This window comes from Sciurus carolinensis, chromosome 3 (genome assembly GCF_902686445.1).
Source record: "Sciurus carolinensis chromosome 3, mSciCar1.2, whole genome shotgun sequence".
Taxonomy (NCBI): Eukaryota; Metazoa; Chordata; class Mammalia; order Rodentia; family Sciuridae; genus Sciurus; species Sciurus carolinensis.
Window position 1 is genome coordinate 54,373,977 of NC_062215.1, and position 16,116 is coordinate 54,390,092.

General features: G+C 54.6%; 3 protein-coding genes across 22 annotated transcripts in view; 2 read left to right on the forward strand and 1 right to left on the reverse strand.

Annotated features, from left to right (window-relative positions):
- The window catches only part of Mink1 (misshapen like kinase 1), a 48,470-nt gene extending 40,226 nt beyond the window's left edge, over window positions 1–8,244 (forward strand). Inside the window, exons 13-34 of one of the 15 annotated variants that reach the window (XM_047543433.1) lie at window positions 46–162; window positions 665–751; window positions 962–1,180; window positions 1,404–1,577; window positions 1,878–2,138; window positions 2,556–2,641; window positions 2,774–2,884; window positions 3,028–3,146; window positions 3,375–3,463; window positions 3,693–3,716; window positions 3,840–4,003; window positions 4,335–4,476; window positions 4,558–4,695; window positions 4,888–4,996; window positions 5,383–5,550; window positions 5,660–5,803; window positions 6,009–6,143; window positions 6,298–6,398; window positions 6,480–6,629; window positions 6,716–6,875; window positions 6,967–7,106; window positions 7,407–8,244. In XM_047543433.1, coding sequence (XP_047399389.1) covers window positions 46–162; window positions 665–751; window positions 962–1,180; window positions 1,404–1,577; window positions 1,878–2,138; window positions 2,556–2,641; window positions 2,774–2,884; window positions 3,028–3,146; window positions 3,375–3,463; window positions 3,693–3,716; window positions 3,840–4,003; window positions 4,335–4,476; window positions 4,558–4,695; window positions 4,888–4,996; window positions 5,383–5,550; window positions 5,660–5,803; window positions 6,009–6,143; window positions 6,298–6,398; window positions 6,480–6,629; window positions 6,716–6,875; window positions 6,967–7,106; window positions 7,407–7,490 — 2,922 coding nt within the window. In that variant the 3' untranslated portion in view covers window positions 7,491–8,244. The remainder of the gene's footprint in view (window positions 1–45; window positions 163–664; window positions 752–961; window positions 1,181–1,403; window positions 1,578–1,877; window positions 2,139–2,555; window positions 2,642–2,773; window positions 2,885–3,027; window positions 3,147–3,374; window positions 3,464–3,692; window positions 3,717–3,839; window positions 4,004–4,334; window positions 4,477–4,557; window positions 4,696–4,887; window positions 4,997–5,382; window positions 5,551–5,659; window positions 5,804–6,008; window positions 6,144–6,297; window positions 6,399–6,479; window positions 6,630–6,715; window positions 6,876–6,966; window positions 7,107–7,406) is intronic. The other 14 variants (XM_047543436.1, XM_047543438.1, XM_047543435.1 and 11 more) reach the window with 14 other exon arrangements.
- On the reverse strand, window positions 985–14,223 carry Chrne (cholinergic receptor nicotinic epsilon subunit). Of its 5 annotated transcripts, none has more exons than XM_047543453.1 (12): window positions 13,302–14,221; window positions 12,918–13,060; window positions 12,748–12,792; window positions 12,514–12,623; window positions 12,222–12,377; window positions 11,683–11,783; window positions 11,117–11,317; window positions 10,927–11,041; window positions 9,567–9,681; window positions 9,292–9,478; window positions 9,104–9,210; window positions 987–1,238 (listed from the first exon to the last, which is right to left on the reverse strand). In XM_047543453.1, exons 1-12 carry the CDS (start codon window positions 13,345–13,347, stop codon window positions 1,185–1,187), a joined length of 1,380 nt encoding a protein of 459 aa, XP_047399409.1. In that variant the 5' UTR covers window positions 13,348–14,221; the 3' UTR covers window positions 987–1,184. The 5 variants fall into 5 exon arrangements, with proteins under 5 accessions (XP_047399411.1, XP_047399409.1, XP_047399408.1 ...); XM_047543452.1 differs by lacking the exon at window positions 987–1,238 and adding an exon at window positions 8,036–9,028; XM_047543451.1 differs by lacking the exon at window positions 987–1,238 and adding an exon at window positions 8,042–9,000 and having other exon boundaries at window positions 13,302–14,217.
- C3H17orf107 (chromosome 3 C17orf107 homolog) lies at window positions 8,408–13,392 on the forward strand. Of its 2 annotated transcripts, XM_047543462.1 has the most exons (4): window positions 8,410–9,871; window positions 9,976–10,185; window positions 10,303–10,581; window positions 10,665–13,392. In XM_047543462.1, exons 1-4 carry the CDS (start codon window positions 9,806–9,808, stop codon window positions 10,761–10,763), a joined length of 654 nt encoding a protein of 217 aa, XP_047399418.1. In that variant the 5' UTR covers window positions 8,410–9,805; the 3' UTR covers window positions 10,764–13,392. The 2 variants fall into 2 exon arrangements, with proteins under 2 accessions (XP_047399419.1, XP_047399418.1); XM_047543463.1 differs by having other exon boundaries at window positions 8,408–9,871; window positions 10,303–10,722.
- Window positions 14,224–16,116: the final 1,893 nt, after the last annotated feature.

Consider the following 16,116-nt stretch of genomic DNA (forward strand, 5'->3'; position numbering starts at 1 on the left):
TAGCATCTGGCATGGTCCATAGACCACTTCCTCCTTGGTTCACAGCAACAGCGGCGGGAGCGAGAGCAGAGGAAGCTGCAGGAGAAGGAACAACAGCGGAGACTGGAGGACATGCAGGCCCTGCGGAGGGAGGAGGAACGGCGGCAGGCAGAACGTGAGCAGGTACGGGCCTCCAGCGCACACGTACACACCCGCCTCCCTCTCCACCCTGTTCACCCCGTCCTCCCTGTCCACCCTCCCCCTGCTCCTGCTGCCTGCCTCCCCTGCTCCCTTGTGCCCTTCCCCCTTGGCTCCCCTACCCCTAGATTCCTCCTATCTTTTCTAGCTTCACTCTTTCTCTCTGTTTTCTCCCACCCTTCAACCCCCAACCCTGGCTCCCTGCCCTCCTCCTGTCTCTGTGCCTTCATTCCCCATCTCTCTAACCATCCCTGACTCCTCTCCTGCACCTTTCCTCATGGTCCCCACCTGCTTCCTCCTCATTCCCTGTGCCCTCTTCTTCCCATCTGTACTGCATCACCCCCAACCCCTACCCCGGGGCTCATTTTCCGCTGCTCCTCCTCATCCTCACCCTGCTGATCGCTCCCTTCGCCGCTGCTGCTGCCCCTCCTCTGCTGCCTCTCCTTCTTTCCCTGCCCTGTGCCCCCACCCCACCCCCGCCCCCCAGGAATATATTCGTCACAGGCTAGAGGAGGAGCAGCGACAGCTCGAGATCCTTCAGCAACAGCTGCTCCAGGAACAGGCCCTACTGCTGGTAATGGGGTCCCTCAGTGTCCTTTGGGAAGATGCCCATCCAGAGCTGCTTTGATGGACTGGGATGGGAACACTTCAGGGGAAGGGACTCACCCAAGACTTCACAGGAAAGCAGCTCTTGTCTAGGCAATTGGAGGAAAGAAAGGGCATGCCTGCTCTAACTTCCAGGGTCACACCCTGCTGAGCCCTCTCTCCCTACCCTTGGGCCCAGGAATACAAGAGGAAGCAGCTGGAGGAGCAGCGGCAATCAGAACGGCTCCAGAGGCAGCTGCAGCAGGAGCATGCCTACCTCAAGTCCTTGCAGCAGCAGCAGCAGCAGCAGCAGCTTCAGAAGCAGCAGCAGCAGCAGATCCTACCTGGGGACAGGAAGCCTCTGTATCATTACGGTCGGGGCATTAATCCTGCCGATAAGCCAGCCTGGGCCCGAGAGGTACTCACTGCCTTCTTTGCCTCCTGAGACTCCATCCATCAGCCCCACTGCTCCAGCCCTGGAGAGTACAAAAAAGCAGTTTTTCCACAGTAGTGGGCATTGATTAGCAGAAGGGAGCACCCAACACAGGCTACAGGTCTGGAGCTGTTAGAGTAGGTGGGAATCTACATTTTGAGACCAGGAAGGCAAAAGTTGGCCTGCTTGACAGCCCTTTGTATCATAGGTGGAAGAAAGAACAAGGATGAATAAGCAGCAGAACTCTCCCTTGGCCAAGACAAAGCCAAGCAGCACAGGGCCAGAGCCCCCTGCCCCCCAGGCCTCTCCTGGCCCTCCAGGACCCCTTTCCCAAACTCCTCCTATGCAGAGGCCGGTGGAGCCCCAGGAGGGACCACACAAGGTGAGTCTCCCCATTCCTGTCATAACATACACACATGTCACGCTCAGAGTACACATGTCCACTTCCATACATATGTTCACTGGAGTCTTAGCAGGATCATAGAGCAAAGACCACAAAGGCAGAGACAGTCACCTGCTTGCTGCTAGGAGCTTGGATGTATTTCTGTCTGTTCTTGGGCTCTGGAAACCCCTTGTCCTTTGACAAGGGGGCAAGAAATCCCTCTTCTCAGCCCTGACCCCAACTGGCAGGTGGGGATGTGCCACAGAGCAGGCAGCCCACCCTCCTGGTCTCTCCCTGCAGAGCCTGGTGGCACACCGGGTCCCACTGAAGCCATATGCAGCACCTGTACCCCGATCCCAGTCCCTGCAGGACCAGCCCACACGAAACCTGGCTGCCTTCCCAGCCTCCCACGACCCTGATCCAGCAGTCCCAACACCAACTGCCACACCCAGTGCCCGAGGAGCTGTCATTCGCCAGAATTCAGACCCCACCTCTGAAGGGCCTGGACCTGGCCCGAACCCCCCCACCTGGGTCCGGCCAGATAATGAGGCCCCACCCAAGGTAAGGACAGCCCTGTTGGGGGACCAGGAAAAAGCAGAGAATAGTGATGGGAGGGAAAGGAAGGAAAACAGATAGGCACATAAGGTGGAGAGTTTATAGAGTTTAGGGAAGAAAAAGAGAAGGCAGTGGCTTTGGCCCCTGCCATGCCAGGTAAACCAGCTACAGAGTGTGAAGGCACAGGCTATGTCGTTCTGGTGCTGAGTGTGGGGATGGAAAAACACCTGGGTGTTTCGAGAACTCTGGGGCAGCCTTCTGAGTTAGAATCCCAGCTCTGCCATCTTGTAGCTTCGTAACCAGGACTTACTTCCAGAAAAGCCAGGGACCACACCTCTCAGAGCTGCAGAGATGGTCAGTTGTTTATGCAGTGCCCGTGCAGGGCTGGCACAGGGTGTGCTGACTGCACTTTCTCCTTTCCAGGTGCCTCAGAGGACCTCATCTATTGCCACTGCCCTTAACACCAGTGGGGCTGGAGGGTCCCGGCCAGCTCAAGCTGTCCGTGCCAGGTAACATCTGGTTGGGGTCAGGTGGCAGCCTAGGGAGTAGGGGACTTTACCAAATTACCCACTTAGGGGTGGGCAAGCCCTGACCCAGTCACCTCAGTCCCTTTGCCCCGGCACCCTGTGCTCCCTCCACAGACCTCGCAGCAACTCCGCCTGGCAAATCTATCTGCAAAGGCGGGCAGAGCGGGGCACCCCCAAGCCTCCAGGGCCCCCTGCTCAGCCCCCTGGCCCGCCCAACGCCTCTAGGTAATGGAGTTGACCCTCCACTCACTCCCACCTCTCACTTCTGCCACCTGCTTCCCTCTGGTGATGGCTTTCTCTACAGTGCAGCTTGACACCCCAGGGAGGGGAGCACCTGTCTCCCTGACCCTGACTCTGCCTCTTCACAGTAACCCTGACCTCAGGAGGAGTGACCCTGGCTGGGAGCGTTCCGACAGCATCCTCCCGGCCTCTCATGGGCACCTCCCCCAGGCTGGCTCGCTGGAGCGGAACCGAAACCGAGTGGGAGGTATGTAAGCCAGGGCCGGATGGCCTGCGCTGGGTCTGGACAGTCTTGATCAAGACAGGCCTGCCTTTGTGAACTGGAACACCCATGGGGTGAGAGGGACCTGGTTGGACATGGAACATGTTGCTGAGCTCTGGGCTCAGGGCCGAGGGATCAGCCCAGGGTATGGGCTTGAAGCCATTCCCTGTCCAGGTGTCAGTGACCACCCTTCTCCCACCCTGCTGTGTCCAGCCTCCACCAAACTGGACAGCTCCCCAGTGCTCTCCCCTGGGAACAAAGCCAAGCCTGATGACCACCGCTCACGGCCAGGCCGGCCCGCAGTGAGTCATCTGGTAGCAGGCATGGCCCTGCCTTATCCTGGTCTTGGGCTTAGGGGCAGGATGTGGAGCCTCCAGAGCCTCAGGGGGCTGGGTGTCAGGGGGGCCTTCACTAATGCACATGAGGTTAAGGACTATGGGGATCATGGATGTCACGTCCACATCACTAACCTTTCTTACCCTCTCTTCTGCCTCTTCTTGGCTGCCTTTCTTCCCCTGCGGCCCCTCCCAGAGCTATAAGCGAGCCATTGGTGAGGTTAGTGAGGGGCTACTGCGGGAGCCCTCTCCTGCTTCCTGCCCTGGTCTGCACTGGTGCCCTTTGTACCACCTCTGCCCTGATCCCTCTCTGTCCTCCCCTCATGCCTCTCCTCCCCTGCAGGATTTTGTGTTACTCAAAGAGCGAACCTTGGACGAGGCTCCCCGGCCTCCCAAGAAAGCCATGGACTATTCATCATCCAGTGAGGAGGTGGAAAGCAGCGAAGATGATGAGGAAGAAGGTGATGGTGAACCATCAGAGGGGAGCAGAGACACGCCTGGAGGCCGGTATGGCATGTCCTGGGGGCAGGGACCTCCCACGTCAGAGAAATGGGAGAAGAGTGATACAGGCAGGAGGAGGGGTGGGGCTGTAGACAGGTCTGAGGGAAGGTGGTCCCCATTCTGTCTAGAGAATCAGGTGGGGGTTTGGGGTTCCTGCTCTTCCACTATGCTGTCCATTGTGGGTAGGTCTTTCCAGGTGCCTCTGCACCAACCTGCTCTGGGTACCATGCAGAGAGCGCCTAACTGCTTAGTGAGGGCTGAGCAGGTCATGTTTTGAAGAGAAACTGGAAGCCTGAGTCCCTGGCTCTCTGCTTCCTGTGGCACTTGTGTGTGGCAGGCAGGACTTGGAGGGCCACCTTCCTCTCTCCCACAGCAGCGATGGAGACACAGACAGTGTCAGCACCATGGTGGTTCATGACGTCGAGGAGATAGCTGGGACTCAACCCCCATACGGGGGTGGCACCATGGTGGTTCAGCGTGTGAGTGGGTCTCTCACCCTTCCCCATGCCTGTGGTGTACCATCCTCTGTCACAGCACCAACCCTTTCCTCTGTTCTTCAGACTCCTGAAGAGGAGCGAAGCCTGCTGCATGCTGACAGCAATGGCTACACAAACCTTCCAGACGTGGTTCAGCCCAGCCATTCGCCCACCGAGAACAGCAAAGGTCAAAGCCCCCCCTCCAAGGATGGGGGCAGTGATGTAAGTGGGCTGGAACAGGTCCATAGGGTAAGAGCCCTGAAATTGCAGGAGAGCTGGGGGTGCGGGGGCACAGTAGTAGGCAGGGCTGGGCACTGCGAGTTTCTCAGTGGGTACCTGAGACCTGGGAACAAGAGAGGGACAGGGCCACAGGCGAGGGTCTCATTTGTTTGCCTGTTGTACCCCTCTCAACAGTACCAGTCTCGTGGACTGGTAAAGGCCCCAGGCAAGAGCTCCTTCACGATGTTTGTGGATTTAGGAATCTACCAGCCGGGAGGCAGTGGGGACACCATTCCTATCACAGGTGAGGAAACATCTACCTGTGGTGGGGTCCAGAGATGGCCTGGAGGGGAACACAGGTGTCCCTGAGGATGTAGATTTACAAAGTGCAGGCAGGAACTCTACTCTGGACCTCAACTCCTGCCCCAGCACAGAGGTGAGAGAACTTCTGAGACCCCTGGACAGAGGAGGCACATGCTCAGAGTGGTGGCAAGAAACCTGGGCAAAAGTACAAAATGGATGTATGACAGCTGGAACTTGAAATATCTTCTATGTACTCCCTTGTTCAGCAGAAATCTTTCCCTTCCCTTCTGAATATTCTGAGGTGCCAAGACCACCTGTAGGGGGTTGGAGGTAAACAGACAGGTGAGAGGGCTTTAGCCTACCCTCCCTCCCTCTTCTTTCTGGTAGCCCTAGTGGGTGGAGAAGGCGGTCGGCTCGATCAGCTGCAGTACGATGTGAGGAAGGGCTCTGTGGTCAACGTGAACCCCACCAACACTCGGGCTCACAGTGAAACTCCCGAGATTCGCAAGTACAAGAAACGATTCAATTCTGAGATCCTCTGTGCAGCCCTCTGGGGTAAGCCAGGCCAAGAAGGCTACAGAGGGGTCTGATGCAGCTCCTGTGCTCACAGTCAGGTGAGGGGCCTTGGCTCTGCCTCTGACCTGCCTGGGGGCTCCTGTTTCAGGGGTCAACCTGCTGGTGGGCACAGAGAATGGGTTGATGTTGCTGGACCGAAGTGGGCAGGGCAAGGTGTATGGGCTCATTGGGCGGCGACGCTTCCAGCAAATGGACGTCCTGGAAGGGCTCAACTTGCTCATCACCATCTCAGGTATGTAGGTGGAGTTGGGGGAGGGGCTCAGCTCCTCAACTTTGTCACCATCTTCAGCCTGGGGAGGAGGGCAACTTTGGTCCAGGAGCCAGAAGGTGGGGCCACACTTGTGGTATGTAGACAGGATGGTGAGGAGGCAGCAGCTGGACCTCCAATGAGGATGGGAGTGTGTGTGTGTCTGTGTGTATGTGTGTCCACTCCTCAGGGAAAAGGAACAAACTGCGGGTGTATTACCTGTCCTGGCTCCGGAATAAGATTCTGCACAATGACCCAGAAGTGGAGAAGAAGCAGGGCTGGACAACTGTGGGAGACATGGAGGGCTGCGGGCACTACCGTGTCGGTGAGGACGTCAACAGAGTGGCCAGGGAGAAACAGAACCTGGGCTAAATGCTGGGAGAGCCTCAAATCTGGATACATGGTCCTGGGCTTGGGGAAACTTGGGGAAGGGCCTGAGAAAGGAAGTTCCTGCATCTTTCTTTCTTTTCTGTCTCTAGTGAAATACGAGCGTATTAAGTTCCTGGTCATTGCCCTGAAGAACTCAGTGGAGGTGTATGCCTGGGCCCCCAAGCCCTACCACAAATTCATGGCCTTCAAGGTAATCTCAGCCTCAGCCCATGACAACTTTTCAAGGTCTGGCTTTTCCCCCTGTCCCACTAATTCCTTCTCTCTTCCACAGTCCTTTGCTGACCTCCCTCACCGCCCTCTGCTGGTTGACCTGACAGTAGAGGAAGGACAGCGGCTCAAAGTCATCTATGGCTCCAGTGCCGGCTTCCACGCTGTGGATGTTGACTCGGGGAACAGCTATGACATCTACATCCCTGTGCATGTGAGCTGGTGGGGCTGTAGGGAGAGTGGGACCAACCCAGTCTGGGCACTAGGCCATGAGGACCCAGCCCATCTTTTCTTCCTCAGATCCAGTGCCAGATCACACCCCACGCCATCATCTTCCTCCCCAACACTGATGGCATGGAGATGCTGTTGTGCTACGAGGACGAGGGTGTCTACGTCAACACATATGGGCGGATCATTAAGGATGTGGTGCTGCAGTGGGGAGAGATGCCCACCTCTGTAGGTGAGTGATGGCCACCCTTCAAGTCACTTGCCCCTCAGGTGGCACAGTAGAGTGGCCTGCTCATTGCTTCTCTATGACCTTCCCCCCACAGCCTACATCTGCTCCAACCAGATAATGGGCTGGGGTGAGAAAGCCATTGAGATCCGTTCTGTGGAGACGGGCCACCTGGACGGGGTCTTCATGCACAAACGGGCCCAGAGGCTCAAGTTCTTGTGTGAGCGGAATGACAAGGTGGGAGGCTCTTTCTCTTATCTAAAGGTCCCTGGGCAGAGATCTAGGGGAGGGAATGACCGTGGAGTCTTCCTGAAAGGAGACCCCTTTGGAAACACAATGTGTGGGCATAATATCTGTCTTACCGCCCCTTCAATGATGCCCCTGCCCTGGGATCTGGTAGCATACCTCTGCCTTTATTTGGGGCTGTGTGAGGCACCCAAGTCTCTCTGCAGTTTCTTTATTACTTCCTTGTATCTCCCCAGTTAATTGAGATCCCCCACCCCAGCCCTTGGTGACTTCTTCTCCTATCCTACCCAGGTGTTTTTTGCCTCAGTTCGCTCCGGGGGCAGCAGCCAAGTTTACTTCATGACTCTGAACCGTAACTGCATCATGAACTGGTGACGGGGCCCTGGGCTGGGGCTGTCCCACACTGGACCCAGCTCTTCCCCCACAGCCAGACTTCCCAGGCCGCCCCTATTTCCCCTCCCTGGGCTTTTGCTTTTACTGGTTTGATTCACTGGAGCCTGCTGGGAACGTGACCTCTGACCCCTGATGCTTTTGTGATCACGTGACCATCCTCTTCCCCAACATGTTCTCTCCCAACAACTGTGCCTGTCCCCAACTTCTGGGGAGGGACACAGCTTCCCCTTACTAGGAACTGAGTGGGCCTTGCCCCTTCCCCCTTTCTCCATTTAAGAGGAGAGTGCTTGGGGCTTAGATCCCTTACCCCACTGCTGCTGACTGGGCAGGGCCCTGGACCCCTTTATTTGCACGTCAGGGGAGCCGGCTCCCCCCTTGAATGTACCAGACTCTGGGGGGCGGTCACTGGGCCCTAGGTTCTAGGGGGGTCACCAGCCACTCCAGGGGCAGGGACCATTTCCTCATTTTCTGAAAGCACTTTAATGATTCCCCTCCCCCTATACCCCGGGGAATGGAGTGGGGACCCCGCCAGCCAAAACATTCCCCCCTTCCCAGCCCCCATCTCTTCTAGCCTCTCCCCTTCCCTGGTGGAGGGAGGGAGCAGGAAGCTCTCACCCTCCATGCCCCCTTGCTTGCATCTGTATATAGTGTGAGCAGCAAGTAGCCCTTCTCCCTCCCTTGCCCCTCCTCAATGTAGTGGCCTTGGATATCCCGTTTGTTAATAAAGACAATTCAACCAGCTCCCACCATTTCAGACCCCATATTATTCTTTTTTTCCCACAATCCTGGATACTAGCCAGGGAGAGTATGCACCATTGGGATGGAGGAAATAGGGCTGGGGAGTGTGGTGGGGGGAATCTGTGATGATTATTATGGAGGTGGGGTGGGCTAGGCCAAGAAAACCTAGAAGACATGACAGAAGGCAGGCCAGGGGATTCTCAGCCATAAACCTTCAGTAGTGACTTTCACCGAGGGTATTGGGTCCCCACTCATTCTGGCAGGGTCAGGCCAAAGCACAGGGCTTCCTGCAAGTCCTACAAAGGGGTCTCTCCTAATGGCTATCAACTGGATAAACATAACTTAGAGGCTCATAGGCCTGAGTCTCTAGGACCAGGCTGGAGAAAAGCCCAGAGGTCAGCAAGGGTGAACTGAGGGCAAGCCTGAGCCATTTGCCCTCCACTTCTGCTGACACCTGAACAGGGGCCAGCCTGCCCACATGGTCACTGTGGTACCTCTTTGGAAGGAAACATAATACAGTAGTGGTAGCCACTTGTCTTTTCAAAATCTATTTCCTGCTAGAGGTGTGTGGACAGTTGTAGAGGGAGCAGGTTCAGGCTCAAGCTTGGATACAGGGTGGGTAGGGAAGATCAGGCACTTGGTTGAAGTAGCCCCCAAGGAAGATGAGGCTGGAACCCACGCTGAAGAGCACCAGAGCAGCCCAGAAACAGATGTTGTCAAGGGCCTTCCCCATGCGCACCCAGTCGGACACCTCCTGGGGAAGGGACAGCAAAGCTGAGTCCCTAAGGAACAGCTGCAAGGGTTAGGGACAAGAGCTAGTGGGAGGCTCCCCACCCTGCCTCTGGCTCCTAACCCACCTCACAAGTGGCCTCCTGCTCTCTAGTACTTGCAGCCACAAAGTTCACAGCATCCACACAGCAGCGGATCTCCGGGGCTGCAGCGCCCAGGCTCTGGCATAGGGCAGCTGGCAGGGGCAAAAATCCGGCTGGGTCATTAGGTTTCCTCCATTTCGGATGCCCCCATTGGCTGGGGTCACTGTGCTCACCCGTCCAGGCCCCGTGCCGGTGCCTCTGTCCTTCAAACACGAGCTCACTCCGCGGCTTTTTCAGGATCAGCTCCTCTGCGCGGAGCAATATGCCAACCGACGATGCGCGCCTTGGCGTGGAGGTGGCCCGGGGAGCCTCAGGAGACTGGCGAGAGCCCAGGAGACGCGGCAGCAATTCCAATAAAACCTGGGGCGCGGGCAGGGATCACTTCAAAGCCACGCCTTCCACTCCCGGACGTTCCTCCCCCACCCGAACCGCCTCCTCCGCGGCTTACGTGGCGCAGCCTGAAGGACGTGGCATGAGTGGTGGGCGTTCGCAAAGAAACGTTAAGCACAATGACGCAATTCATGACAATGAGCGTGGCAACCACCATGACGAAAATAAGATACCTAAGGATTCCCGAATTCATTACGTTACAGCACACTGGCTTCTCTGACGTCACAAACATACCTCAAACCCTACCTGCTCCCCCTCAGTGAGGTCCTACTGCCTCTCCTACCACCTGTGGCGGCCATGAAGGGGACCCCGAGATCCCTGGACACTCTGCTGTGGGTCTACCACTTCCACAGCTCCACCGAGGTGAGGCTAAGTGAACAGTCCACCCAAGGGCAACACAGGGAGGCTCTGGGGAGGTCTCCAGCGCCCCACACTTGGTGATTCCACCATCCCTGCTCATTCTCCAGGTGGCCCTCCAGCCCCCACTTTTATCTTCACTGGAACTCGCTGTGGCTGCAGCCCACGAGTATCTGGAGCAGAGGTTTGGAGAACTGAAGTCCCTGGAGCCGCAGGAACCCAAGAAGCCGGAGAAGCCGCCTGCCAGGAAGCCCACCCTAGTGTTGGTGCTAAGAGAAGCCGCAGCCAGCATCATTAACTTTGGCGCCACCTTGTTAGAGGTGCGGCGCTAGGGATAGGGGGTGAGGAGGAATGCGCAGAGAAGGGACTGGGTAAGGGAATTAGGGCAGCGAGGGTGGAAACTTCGTATCCTCTCTAGCCCCTGAACCCCAATGCAGATCTCAGCCCTGTGGCTGCAGCAGGAGGTGCGGAGACTGGACGGCAGCAACAGCAGCACAGGCCTAGCCCCGGACTCTGGGGATCCAGGTGGAGCTCTGGCTCGGGTAGCCCAGGCTGCCGGGCAGGGGGCTTGGCAAGCTGGGGCTACAGCGGGCGCCAGCGCCAGGCTCCTGGCCCAGGGTGTGTGGCTGTGCTTGTGTGGACGGGGTCTGCAGGGGTCCACTTCATTCCTGCAACAATGGCGACGCCATCTGGGTCTTGGAATCCCCGGGGAACCGGTGAGTTCCGGATGGGAGGGCATGCGTTGAGGATCAGAGGTAGTGGGGCTGAGGAGACACTGAACACAGCTATCCCCCACCAGAGATACTCAGGAGACATCAAAGTGGTGTCCAGCAGCAGTGAGGACGACGGGGAACCAGAAAATCCACCACTGACCCAGTCCCACACTGCGTCCAAATAAAGCCAAGAAGGAAGGAGACTGCTAATTCTAGAGTCCTTTGGTCTTGGCGTAGTCCCCACCCAGGCCGTCCCTTGGCCCCGCCCCCATGCGTGCCAGTCCGGGTGTTCTGACTCCGACTTCCACGTTGGCCCTGCCCCAATGTGGGCAACGCCAGAACCCTTACCTGCCCAGCAGCGGCACACTCAGAGACGTCTCTGGGATTTTCTGGGCAATTAGGAACAAGAAGACAGTCTGGGCGAGCAGGACGTTGATAGAAACCGTGCATTTCTGACCGCCGGCTAGAGGGAACACCTGGTAAAAGCAGTCCTGACCCCGGGAGCAAGCCAGAGTTTAGGTTTGAGGCTACTCCTTACCCTGCGCTGGTAGAAAGTAGGCGAGCAGCACTAGGCCAGAGATGAGCACGCAAGGTACGATGATGTTAATGACATAGAAGAGAGGCTTCCGGCGGATGATTAACGAGTAGATGACGTCAGTTTCTCCCGGGCTGTCAGCGGAGCCACTGTCGTAGTGGCGGATCAACCCCGGGCAGAAGTCGATGGCCCACTCGCCATTCTCTGCAGCACAGGAGGTGCAGTCACTCAGCTCTGGGAAGTGAAGCATCCTGTGCTGCTCTCTGCATGCACACCTGACTGTGGAAACCTGTAACGTCTAGCCAAGAAGGATGCAGCTGTCTGGCCAGGGTGCACTGCTTGGGCCATGGACACCGGGCAGAAAAGGGCATTCCTAGTGAGGTTATGAAAAGATCAAGCGAGGAGACAAAACTAAAGTGACAATCAGGAATTATTTCAGAAAAAGGGCAAGCTAAGGCCGAGTTGTCGAAATCAGTCTTCAGGATGCCTGATGTGGGGCAATCCCACTCTTTAGAATCCTCTTTAGACCCCTCTAGAATTGTTTTTTTCAGAGCAAGAGGGAACCTTACCAGTAAAGGCCACCGTGTCGATATCTATCTTGTTAACGGTCTTGCCATCTTCATCCACTGCAAAGACGAACTCCACCTCTTTGGCACTGTACGTCTGAGAGCTGTGGAACCAGGGCCAGGGACCCCACCGAGGAACTCGGACCTGGGTCCCTGCCCTGAGCCCCACCCTGGAAGCTTGGATACGGCCTGGTGATAAGACTCTACCACCTTACACAGACCCTGCCTGCACGCTGTTTGCATCCCTGCTTCCTTTTGTCTTTGTTTTGTTGAGACTGGGTCTTGCTATGTTGTCCAAGGCTTGTCTCAAACTCTGAGAATCAAACAATCCTCCTGCCTCAGCCTCCTGAGTAGCTAAGACTACAGCTGCCCACCAGCTCCAACCCTAGTTGGAACCCAACTCCAGAAGCCCACCCCATTCCACCGCCTGGCTCCGCCTCCAGACAAAGCCGGGTCTCAGGGATCCCACTTCCCCATTTTTCCCCGCCCCCTGCTCCAGGCCCTTCCCACAATCGTCCCGGCCTGTGAGTAACTCTTCCCACCGGAAAATGAGAGAGCAATTCTGCCAATCGAAGGGGAAGTAGGTGACCTCCACGGCGCAGGTGCTGCGGTAGATGGCTGGAGGCAACCAGCTCACGTAGCCACCCTCATAGATGAGCACGTTAGCGTCGTAGGCCACCCCGAACTGGCCGTCAATACTGTGGGCTCAGGGAAACCGTGCTTTTACACAAATGCATACCCCTGGTCCAAGCACCCAGCCAACCTCCTCACCCAAGTCCAGCTCAACCCCTGAGGGGGGCTTCCCTCTAGCCTGGTGTCCTGACTGGTCCTTACTTGTTTTCCAGCACAATCTCTGGTAACCACACGAGTTCTGAAGGGACCCGCAGGATTTCTATGCCTCCAAAGTCGTCCTTGCTATAGTTAAATCGGTAATCCTGCCAATCCTATAAGTGTTGGGGGACGGAAGAACATATACCCTGCATTTCCCACCTGATACTGCCTCAGAGTAGTTTGGGAGAAAGGGGTCCCCTGGACAAGACCTCACATTGCTCCCCAGATTTGACTCACAATTCCAATCCAGACGCTGGTAGTAAGGGTCTCCTCCTTCTCGTTCTGCAGACAGGAGAATGAATGATTGAAACAGCATTTCAGTGCCAGAAATGAACCTTAGGACTGAGCTCAGCAGTTGGGGCCAGAAGTGGGATTTTAGGCTCACGGTGGGAGTGGGGCCATCTTACCAGTGAGATGAGGTTGGTCAGGGTGACCTTGAGGGTGATGGTGACAGTGTCCTCAGGCCTCTTCACTGGTCGACATTCTCGGTCATAGTTGTTTAAAAGATGGTGGTAAAGATTCAGCTCCTCATTTTTCCCCTCACCTCTGACTGTGATAAAGTGAAGAAGGAAGGGTCACAAAGAGGCAGGAGGTTCCTCTCTTCTTTGCCCGTCTGGGTCTGCACAGGTCCCTGAGGCTCTGTACCTTTCTATACCTGTCTCCTAAACCAACCATATCCCACCTAGGAACCAAATATTGTGTCTCAGTCTACCTACATCTTGGTCTCTATCCTAGTCCCTTCATGTCAGTATTTCTGTGTATCCACATGCCTCAATGACCCCTGTTCTTACCAACAAGGCCCAAGAGGAGTAGGACACCAAGCAGAGTCCCTGCCATCCTTCTGTCTGGTTCTCTTGAGTTATTCTGAGCTTTGGCAGGGTTGGTGGGGGAGGTCAGGGTACATGTGCAAGAGGGAGGAGGGTGTTAGTTCCGGGCTGGGTTAGGGGACTGTCACCTAATCCTCTACCCACCCCTACTGCAGCTGGGGACATTTTAGCTGCATCTATTGGCAACTGCCCCACCCTATTCTGGCATCCTTTGCCTGGTCTTCAGCCAGCTCCCCAGCTGCAGACCTAATCTTTCACAAAAGGAACAGGCTTTCAACAGCACCTGAAACCACAAGCCCACAGCAGGGTATGGAGACCCTGCTTTCAACACACACTGGTTTCCTTGGAGTAAGTTGCCCTGTGCAGGTAACTTTGCCTGATTAACCCATCTGGACATGCGAATATTCCTTGCCTCCCATATTCACCCATATGAAACAGACACTGTGACCACCCATGACCCTGCCAAATTCACACTAACGGTTCCTGTCAGCAGTGTCTGAGAAAGCATTCTCATAAAGACTGCATAATGAGATGGGTGGTCACAGGAAATCAGTCAGCAGTAACAGATTCCACCATGCTGCAATAATACAAGGTCCTTTGACAACCTGATTCTCAGATATGCCCAGCCCTGTCCCCTTGGTGTGAGTGGCCCTAGGAGAGGTTCCCATTCTCCTTAGTGCTCCCTGCTGCCACCTTTTGGCCACACATGATAGTACAGGGTTCATCACCAGGCTGCCTGAAAAACACACCTTAATCCTTTCATTGTTCTTCTTTGAGGGAGGGGGTTCTGGGGATTTAACCCAGAGGGCTCTTAACCACTGAGCCACATCCCCAACCCTTTTTATTTTTAATTTGGAGACAGTCTTGCTAAATCGCTGAGGCTGGCTTTGAACTTGGGATCCTTCTGCCTCAGCCCCCCAAGTTGCTGGGATTACAGGCCAGCAAAACGCCAGCTTTTTTGGTTTTTGTTTTGTTGTGTTTTTGTACTGGGATTGAACCCAGTGTGCTCTACCACTGAGTTACATCCCTAAGCCTTTTTCATTTTTGTGAGACAGAAAGAATCTCATTAAAGCACCAGGCTGGCCTGGAACTTGCCATCCTCCTGCCTCAGACTCCCGAGTTGCTAGAATTTCAGGTACTAACACTGCAGGTTCATTGTTTCTTAAAACTACTCTCATCATTTACCTGGAGTGCTTATTTAAAATGCAGATCCCTTGACCTGAAAGGTGGTACACGCCTGTAAAGTCAGTGACTTAGGAGGCTGAGGCAGGAGGATCTCAAGAGCCTCAACAAAAAGGGTTGGGGATGTGACTCAGTGGTAAATTGCCTCTGAGTTCAATCCCCAATGCCAAAATAAAATAAAATAATAAAATAAAATATTTTAAAAAATGAAATCTAGTGAAGTACTTTTTTTTTTTTTTTTTTTTTTTGCAGTGCTGGGGGCAGAACCCAGGGCCTCAGGATATACTAGACAAGCACTCCGTCACTGAGCTACAGTCCCAAGCCTGAAATAGGCACTTTTTATGTCTGACACCACTTCCACACACTAATCCAGCAAAGCAGTTACCATTGTTCTGTATGCAAGAAGGAGGACTTCAAGGTGCTGGTCCAAGGTCACATGAGTACATTGGCAATGATGCATGAGATGTATTAATCAACTTTATTGATCATATACACCTGTGTTAATTTTGGTCTTCACAAAATACTTTCATGTCCCTCATTTCTTAGTCTCTTTCTGTTGTCTATGAGGTCCCTCATTATAATTTCCATATTACAAGTGAGGATCCAAAGAGCAGCATGTTCCTGTGGCTTCTTGCACATTTCCCATACTTCCTTAAAGCCTCTGCTTCTACGTTAACTGCCTGTCATTCCTTACTTTCTATTTCAGATCCCTAGAAAATATCTCTTGGTCCCAGATCACCTCCTTGTACCATACATGGTTGGCACACATATTCTTTCTCAATTCTGTGCTGCTACATATTCCATAGCCTGTGGGTTAGGGTCTGGGCTGAGTCGTGATAAATGTGAATATTTATTCAAACATTGATGGGCACCTACAAGGGCCCAGATGCTATTATAGAGATGAATAATACATGCCTCAAGAACTTATTGACTAATTGGGGAGAACTACAAATAGACTGTTAATACCAGAACTGTGAAAAAAGTAAAAACTAGGAACCATGGAAGGTATCGTAGGGCAAATTACATCCACTCAGGTCTGTCTTAAGAACAGCGAGGTTTCCTGTGGGCTTACGTATGAACTGCAACCACAGTGGACCAGTGTCTGAAATCAGGACCATGTGGAGGACCTGCTAGCCACCCCCACCGCTCCTCTGCTACTCAGTGCTGTGTTCTCTCTACGGACTAGCTTGCCTGTTCTACATCTATCACCTTTCTTCTGCGTAATTTCTGCATCTTTCACCATGGTCTTGGCCAAAAAATTGTCTTCTTGTCTTCTCTCTGCATTGTTCCATCACTACCTGCCTGATACCATGAAGGTGGGGGTGCTGACAAGGAAGGGCTATGGGGTTGACTTACGCTTGTCGCATTGGCCAAGGAAGTGGATGTGGCAGGCCCTATGACTGGCTACACTAATCTGGTGCCTCCCACCACTCATCAACCCAGCTGGCTTCCTACCTAGTTCCCTAACATCCTGTCATGTTCCCATTCTCACTGTTAAACCAAAAATCCACTCTATCTCCCCCAGCAGGATTAACTCTTGATTACAGCAGGGGCCCTTCAAAAAATCTCAACCCAGAGTCCAGTGCCCTCTGTTGGT